Raw genomic sequence first — 9,031 nt, 5'->3', positions numbered from 1 at the left:
TAATGCACAGCTGTGCAAACGTATAGTATCTCATTAATGTCAAAACCCCTTAGCTCAAACAGTATGATCGCTAATTACTTTTTAAATTTTCCACCCATATTTACAGAGGTTACTGTGAATATGATGCTCACAAATGGGGCCGCTTATTTATATACAGCTGAAGAGGAAATTGAGAGGAGGTGAAAGCATGTCGACATAATGACACCAACACAATATATAACATTTTCACATGCTATTGCTTTATTGGAGCTCCAAAGATGACACAGTTATATGGCTGTCATATCTATTGACTAAAAAGCATCTGTAGACCTGATGCAAGGCAAGCTATGCAGGCTGTTTTGGTCAGTATGTGGTGTGTGCAACATCTTGGTGATACTGTGTTTCTGTCTACTCAATGTGTACTTGTTTTATATCAGGAGCCTCCAGCTCCTGGCTCGGGACCTCGCTCAGTGGACTTTGGCCCTGCTCCGGCTCCTCGGGCTGGGTGATCTCCTCAGCAGCCTTCCCTGAGCCTGCCATTAACTGGATCTCTACATCCACAGCTGGTTCTTCTTGTTCCGGCTCTTTGGACATGTCTGGATCTGGGCTTTCTTGGCTTCCCACAGACTCATGCTGCTCTGAAGATTCATGAAGACTCTCTGTGCCTTTGCCATCATCTGCAGACACTGAAGGGAGGGATTCTCCAGCTGGCTGTTCATGGGTCTCCTCCTCCTGTTCCCTCCTCTCTTCATGCTCCTGAAGCCCAGCTGTGGCGCTGCCAGGGTGGGCCTCATCACCATGGACCTCTAGTGGAGACTCCTCCCCATGATCCTCAGCAGGCAGAAACTCTGGAGCCTCTGGTACGCTGCTGCTGTCTGGCTCTGTTTCAGGGGTTTCTTCTTTCTCATGTTCTTCTTCCTGTTCTCCAGTAGCATCCATCTCCATCTGTCCACAATTATGTATAAAATTAATTTAATGAAATGAAATGATTGATTTACACATTAAATCTCATATATTTAATTCTTTAAAAAAACAAAGTGTGAAAATGAGAAGTTGTAGGTTAAATTGCGGAGGCTGCTCACAACCCCTGCAACATTTTGTTATCACAAAAAGTAAAAACAAGTTAAACAATCAAGAGATGTGTTCATCTGTGAGCTTTATATAGTTACTGGGAGACAGATTTTATTACCTTCAGACAGAGACAGGCTAGCTGTTTCCCCCAGTTTCCAGTCTTTATGCTATGCTATGCTATGCTATGCTATGCTAAGTGACATTAACGGGGTGGCGGTGGTATGTTCTCATCTAACTTTCAGCAAGAAAGTAAATAAGCATTTACACACACACACACACACACACACACATACACATACACATACACATACAAATACACATACATAGCTTTAAAAGTAAATAAACTTCCCACTTCACCTTTATGGGAATGATAATGGCAGCAGGAACAGAGGTCTCAGGGACGGGAGCTTCCACAGTCAGGATCCCGTCAACAGAAAGTGTGGACATGATTTTGGTTGCATCAATTTCGGCTGGGAGCCTGAAAGTGACAGGGTCATGTTCACAATGCCACTACAAACAATGTGCCGGCGCTTCCAATACGGTAATATCTAATTTTTCAGTTCAGTGAGCGTTTTAGAGATCAGATACTGCTGAAAACAGACCCTCGGTGCCACAGTCTGTGCTGCCGACTGTTGTTTGAAACGGCTTAAACTGAGTATGCTTCACCGTCTGCAGGTGAATGTCAGTGTTAACTTTGCATACCTGTATTTCCTTGTAAAACATCTGGCAATAAATCCATGTTCATCTGGCCTCTCCTCGTGTTTCCCTGGGGATGGATTACCGTTTATGAGGAAGAATGTGAGGACACACAGAGGAATCAAGCGACACAGAGAAACCACTCAACACAGAAATTAATTTCTGCCACAGAGCTGTGATTTTAATTTCCCCGGGCACATTATTTAAGCAGCTTTCTAATTTTGTTACATTCAGCTTCCTTTCCATCAGTGTTAAGTTCTTAGGGGTTTATTCTGTGAACTGTGAGAGAACTCTATCTAGATAACTCTTATACTCTTTGAGATAATAATATTAGATAGATAAGATTATTAATGTTGTATGAAAAGTAGAAACTAGCCAGTGTGTAAAAGTAATTAGCAATGTTAATAAAGTCAACTTTTGGAGCTGTTTAATTAACATAGCTGTGAGCCAGTGTTCTGTACCTCCAACCTCCAGGAATCCATCTTTGACGCTGAGACAAATCTCTGAGGGGGAGAAGTGAGCCACGTCCAGGCTGACCCTCCACTTGTACTGCTCCTTAATAATCTTCTGGCTGGGATGATGCATCGACCCAGAGATGTAGGGCACAAACAGCGGAGCGGGTATGTACCCTGGCCAAGCAGAGGCTGCCAAACTCCTCTGGAGCCAGTCCACATTCATCCACCAAGGGTCCCCTGGCTCCAGGAAAGGCGGCAGGCCAACATCCTGATTGAAAAGCCGGCTAGACTGCCACCATTTTCTCAGGGGGTACCAGGGGCCACCCCTGCCATACTCCCCACATGACAGCTCTGTTGTGGCCTGTTCACTCATATTTCAAGAAAGAAAATCACACAGAACAAAAAAAAAACCAACAAACAACAAAACGAAGGAGAAGATGAAAAATAGCAGCCCTTGTTTGATGACAGTCAGCAAGTAACTTTTGGACTGTCTGGGTCAACTCGCTGAAATTAAAATTGACTTAATGAGTGAGGGAATGATACAAGAAAGATTTGCCAAAGCTAAGTGTGGTGAGACAGAGAAATCTCCGAGGGGCTTTATATAACGCTCCTGTCTGTTTTTCGCGCTTATTAAGCACTCATGCCGATCCCATGAGAAGGGTGTGTGGGCATGGGGTGATGGGTGTGGAGGGAAGGCCGCTACCTCTCGCTGGCCTGAAGAAGGCAGCAGACTAATTAGTTGTATTTATAACTTTTAAGGGCATGATGGCAAATAGCAGGCAGTTGGCCGAGGCCAGTTTGTGTTTGAACTGTTGCATCTGTTGCCTGAAGACTGTTCTTCTCACATCCCAGTGAACTCTATTCTGTCAGTGGTGACTGGGCTCCTCAGTCTTGTCATGAGCCAGTGATAGCGTCTCCTCCACCTGTGTTTCACCCCTCAAAGGGCACAGAGTGGCACCAGTTTGTCTGGAGCATGAAATACCTCTGCTAGAGGCTGGGGAGGACAGAAAATGCTCCTTTTTTGTGTTATCTGAAACGTTTCAGTGGCATGTGTGTGTATTGGGTGTATAAAGCTCCGTTCCACTCCATTTTTCTTTCGCTCGGCAGTTTCAACAGGATTATTATTGTTCCCTCTTTTATCAAGTGTGACAGACTTGTCAGTGTTTCATTTTTAGAGCCGTGTGCCCTGAGATTTTGGCATACTGTCCATTGGAGCACAAAACAGATTGAACAGATGTTTCTGACACTTTGTGTGATGCCTCATCCACAGATTCTGTCTGTAGGATACACAGTGAGAGGTTAGATTGGGATTCGATGTTGTTGCTGCTGTTGCTGCTGCTGCTGCTGCTGCTGCTGCTGCTGCTGCTGCTGCTGGGGTCGCCTGAAAAATGGGTTCCTCTGTTTCACCTATTATTAGAGACTTTAATCCTGTTCACATTAGAGGCATCCATGCTTTAATAAGGTGTCCCTGCTGTTGTTTAAAACTAGTTTGAGAGGTTAAAATGAAATTTGGAAAAGTTACAAGAAAAGATGATAAAATAAAATACATGTATTTTAGGAATGATAACTGTACAAGAAAAACAATTTGGTCTTTATCAGTTTAAGTGAATTTTCAGCCTTATATATACATCTTATGTATACATCTTAAACTCTGGGAAAGATACCACTCTTCACCATTTTTTAAATTAAGCAAATGCTCTGATATAAGGAAAGCTTAGTATACTCTTCCAGAAATAGAAAGTGAAGAGAAAATGGTGTTAATTCCTGCTGATTATCCTCAAAAGTAGCCTAAATGATATCACAATTAATGGTTCAACTAGCAATAGTAGAAGTAGAGGTTGTTTTTTTTTAAATCTAATTTTACTCCGTATTCTCAGCTTTTGTTTGTTGCTCAGCGAGGTGAAATTTCCTGATGAAATGTGTGTGTTCAGGTTTCAAGCTAGTCCAGTGTGTCCACGCAAACACCAGCAGCTGATTTCACTGATGAGTTCCTCTTGTCTGGTTGTTAATTAGTGGCAGAGGGTCGAGTCAATCCAGCTCAACAGAGTACTGGTATTTGTCTTTTCTGACTTCTCCAGACTTTTCTCTGTCTGCATCATAAAATAGATAATTGGCCACAAGGTGATTATAGTGTAATTTTTACAATTAGCAGGTTGAGAGCTTTCCAGGTTGATCTCACAGCTGCACGGACTGAAGAGATGAAGCATGAAAAGGTAGATTAATGGACTGAGGGAAAATTGCTATTGATTCTGCAACATTATCTTGATTTATTAATTTGGATTGAGCACATGCAGTGATTTTGACGAAACCAAATAAGCTTTGGCTTACTTCAGCCAATAGTATCGTTTATGATACATAGTATAATAGTATATTCATAATATTTTGGAGCTGGATTGTAAGTTTCATAACATGTATAATCTAAGAGGTGAGTGATTAATGTTTAATGCAGCCAAGCGGAAGGATTCACTGTTCATGTCAATCTGTAGGCAAGTATGTTTCCAGGTTGTAAGACTCACAGTAACAAGAGTGAGACAACAGTTAGAGGCTAACAGGCCTTTTTCATAATAGACACTTTGACATGTTAAATATTAAAATTAATGTGGATGAATTCCATTTAGCTGCTTCATGGTCCTAGTATTGTGCATGCTGTTTCACGTTCACAGTCATGGCTTACTGGGACACTTGAATAGACATTGGTGATGTTATTAAAGCTTTTTCTACTATAGGCTAATTGTTTTGACTTAGTCATAGTGTGAAAACACAGGTGTAATAAGTAATGCTGATAATGATTAATATTCCATGTGTTAGCTGTGTCACATTCAGGGTCTTGCCTGCAGTCTAATTGGTGTGGCTTAATAGAACAGAGCCATCATAAATGTTATTAATTGCACTTTCCAGTGAAGCTGTCTGCTGTGAAAAAGGTCTACAGTTAAAAAAAAAACAAACTCAAACAACATCCATTCTCATTGGGATTGATTGATAGCTCACCTAGTTCTTCAGCTGACACAGGCGTTAGGCTACCATAACTTAGTGGATTTTCATTCAATTTGTTTTTTTTTTAAATTAATGTTTACAAATCCTCAATGCAAACGCCTCAAATATAATTACATGGCTGATACAAAACTGTCTTTTACTGCCCTACAAAAGGCAAAATTCAGTAACTACATACTAAAAACTGAGTGCAATAGTGGGTGCAGCTAATCTTAGGCTTAAAGCTAAAGCTAAAACTGAGTTTACTTAATTGCTTTCCATGAAATAATTTGTGATTAAAAAAAAAAAAAACATTTCTCATCTTATGGTAACATTAGTGTAATTAGCTAGTGTGATTTGAACCTGGTGGAAATAGTTTTCCCCTCATATTTGAAATGCACAGAACTGCATTTCAAACATTCATAGCTGCAATTAGGATTTTTTTTTTTTTAATAGTACATTTTATTGAGAGTGTCCATATACTTTTGGCCATATAATGTTTTTCCTTTTTTTTTAAAACTTCCTTGTGGGCGGAGCTTAATTTGCCGTTGCCATGGGAAACGGAGGTCGCAGGCAGGTTGCAGGGCAAAAACGCTGAAAGTTTGGCGACTTCGTAAAAACGTATATTACACTTGAACTCATTGTCACTGTGTAATCAGTCAGCGGGTGTGTCAGCCATTACTGTGCAACTTCAGTCCGCTTCGTAGCTTACAGACTCATCATGATTAATCGTAATACTTCGCTGGATCCGCGTCGCTTGGGTTCAGCGAATCCTGTCTCGGTTTGTGGCCATAAACCTCGTGGACGCCCGAAGCGGGAGGAGCCGGACTCCTGGGAGAATCATGACAGCGGAAAGCTGCACCTGTTCCGGCTGAGCGGCCGAGAAGCTCCCGGTGGATCAAGTGAAGCGCCCAGACGGCCCTCGCATGATCTGGAGAAGAAAGCAGTGATCCTGATTATGGGAAAACAAAACTTGGGAAAGGTATTTCTGAGTTTTGTTTGTGTGTGTGTATATATATATATATATATATATATATATATATATATATATAAAGAAGAATGAGAGACTTGAGAAGATACTCTCTCAGATGAGTTTCCCTACCCCCTGTAAACACATCATCACCAAATCATATTGATGTCTTGAATCAGGATTAACTTCAAAGATCACTGGCAGTTTATTCATTTCACCCAAAATAAAAAAAATGCCTCATCTGAAGGAACCCAACTCTCTCTTTCTCTCTCTGCTATTTTATTTTCTGATTCATCCCATCCCATCTGGCAGCAGCTAAAGATCAGAAAGTTTTCATGGTCCCTCCTGCTTTTCCTCCCTTGAACTGCTAATGCCCTTCTCAAGCGATATTTTCATATCTTTCTGTGTACGAGTGTGTGATCCCTTTCATTTCATGGCAGGGTTTCTATCTCTCATTCATCAGTCACCCCAGCCACCCCCCCTGGGCAAGAGTAGTCCCTTCCAAGACCAGTCACATCATCTACTTTTAATGGACACTGATCCTTCTCCGCTCTCAAGCACGTCAAGTGTGTCGCAAATCAAATTTTCTAGCTCAGATGAAAACACATTTCGGACTCACATTCAATGGATGGGAAACACACCCGTGACCCAGTTTACTGTAATAGGCCTCAGTGTGATTCGAGTTGGGGAGGATCTCAGAGATAGTTTTTGAAGGCCCAGTGGGCTTTGCAGAGTCAGTTTTCCTAATCAGTAACACAGATGCTGTGTCTGATCCCCCAAAGCCTGCACCCCCCTAACAAATGCATTTGAAGTAAGACATTGCCATTTGTAAGATGATTACGGTCACCTGTGCTCAGGGGAGGACTCTGCAGAGGCCAGTCGCAGCGAATCACAAGGCTTCACACAGCCCGCCATGGATCCACGGGATATTAGCAGCTAATGCATCAAAGGGGATGAAGTGTCAAATGGCTGGTTTGTTCCTGTGGACACTGCATTCATCATAGTTATTGTGAGGCTGGCTCAGTCGCTGAGGCAGGCCGGCTGGCCGGCGAATAGAGAGACGTGGTCCGTATCAAAACTGACACATCAAAATGGACTGGCTTATCTATGGAAATATATTTTTGGAAAGCCGTTTTACAAGTTATTGCAGCCAGCAGTGAGTCAGATATAATGCGGAGCGACGCTTGAACTTCGATCTAACAGACAATGATGCTATTGCTTGAAGAAATTCGTACGCTGAATTGGTTTAGCCATGCCTGTTGCCAATCCATTGTCTCTATGACTACAGTGAGCAAGAATATCCCTGTATACACTGTAAATCACCAAGGAGGGAAAACAAGGCAATCTCATCTTCTGCAGTTTCCTGCTCTATGTTATTACATTTACAATGCTTTTGATTCAGCTCTCTGTGGTGCTCTTAAGACAAATGCAATACTAACAATCGTTTGGGGTTTGTGTGTTAACCCTGGCTCCTGCTTGAAAATACACAGGCTAAGAGACCATTTCTAACATAATACATTTTTCCATTACACAAATGGAACATGCATTTTCTGTGTGCATTCATATGGGCACATACAGTATTCATATGCTGAGGTCTCTATTCTCTGTGTCCACTGAAGTAGCAGAAAGGCAACAACAGTGTCCCGGTTTGACTCGAAAGAGATTTGCAGCAAATGAGCTCATCCATCAGCAGAAGCGTGTGGGGACAAGGGGATGATGAGGAGAAGGAGGGTGTGGAGGAAGATGAAAAGAGACGGTGGGGTGGAGCAGGGGCCGAGCAGTGGCAGGACTGCTCATTGAAGCCTCACAGTGAAATATGACGGCTGTGGCATTTCCACGCTCTCCAAAACCTTCTCTTGTCCTTTGGATTGTTTCAGCTTTAACACTTAAACTCTGCTTGGTCATTGTCCAGTTCATCCGTGGCTTTGCCATATATCTAAAAAGATATGACATGTAAGGGACTAGCATTTGTAACTGTATTAACCACCAACAATTCAGCATTTACTCTCTGGAAATTCTTATATTGTGATGGGGTTAAAACCCCTCAACATAGCCTTCCCCTTTTCCCCAGCTTTAAGGTCTGTATCACTTTGTTTCACCTACAAGATATGATATACTGACTGAAAATTTCAAACCCAAAACTCCACATTTATATGGCTGCACCACTCAATTAAATGGAAGTATTCTAGATGTGTTTTCATTTTATACACATTTCCCCCCCCAAATTCAGCTTGACATATTTGGTACTTTTGGAAACTTTGAAATAAATGTAATGTATTTAGCTCCTGATCAGCAAACCTAATCTACCACAGAGTCGGTGCAGTTTAAGGGTTTAATTTTGCATGGCCACAAAGGTATTTGAACCAGTAATCAGAGCTGTGAATGTGATTACTCAGCAATAAAATATCTGGACTTTAAAGTGAATCTGTTGAGGTTTGAATAAAATGAAGTAGACACAAGACTGACTGGGAGCAATAGATGATTTTTGGCTCACTTTTTAGTCATTGATCCATGGTCAGAGTTTGAGCCATGGCTCGATTAAAAATTGTGCCAGTTGTTATTGTGAGGGAAGAATAGCTCCCTTGGGTAGACAAAACAGCATTGTTGTTGATAGTGCAGTAAATGCTGCCAAGACAGAAGCATTTTATTTAACTTGTCAATACTTAAGATACCCTCGTCGAGCTACTCAACTATACAAGTTTTTTGTTGCAAATTAAGGTACACTCTGTTCATTTCTGTTCTAAAAACAAGATGGACTACCCTCACTTCCCAGAACTGTATTCTCACGAGCCTCATATGCAGATGCAAGAATAATGGTTTACCACTTTACCACTTGAAATTCTTGTCTTTTTGAAACAGTGGGTCCTTTGACAGACAGAGGTCGGCCAAA

At 41.7% G+C, this 9,031-nt stretch overlaps 2 protein-coding genes across 2 annotated transcripts in view; one reads left to right on the top strand and one right to left on the bottom strand.

Moving 5' to 3' along the window:
* Positions 1–243: 243 nt before the first annotated feature.
* On the bottom strand, positions 244–2,574 carry si:dkey-1k23.3 (heat shock protein 67B1). Its single transcript, XM_056375812.1, has 4 exons — positions 2,208–2,574; positions 1,753–1,816; positions 1,408–1,528; positions 244–924 (listed from the first exon to the last, which is right to left on the bottom strand). The coding sequence occupies exons 1-4, from the start codon at positions 2,572–2,574 to the stop codon at positions 388–390; spliced, it is 1,089 nt and encodes a 362-aa protein (XP_056231787.1). The 3' UTR covers positions 244–387.
* A 3,153-nt stretch (positions 2,575–5,727) lies between these two features.
* Positions 5,728–9,031, top strand: part of LOC130168993 (coiled-coil domain-containing protein 60-like) — a 35,726-nt gene continuing 32,422 nt past the window's right edge. Inside the window, exon 1 of the transcript XR_008827767.1 lies at positions 5,728–6,153. The gene's annotated coding sequence lies outside the window, so the exon portion shown is untranslated. The remainder of the gene's footprint in view (positions 6,154–9,031) is intronic.

The sequence above is a fragment of the Seriola aureovittata genome, chromosome 5 (assembly GCF_021018895.1).
Source record: "Seriola aureovittata isolate HTS-2021-v1 ecotype China chromosome 5, ASM2101889v1, whole genome shotgun sequence".
NCBI lineage: Eukaryota > Metazoa > Chordata > Actinopteri > Carangiformes > Carangidae > Seriola > Seriola aureovittata.
The sequence above is the reverse complement of the archived record's forward strand: the minus strand, read 5'-3'. Positions and strand labels throughout refer to the sequence as shown.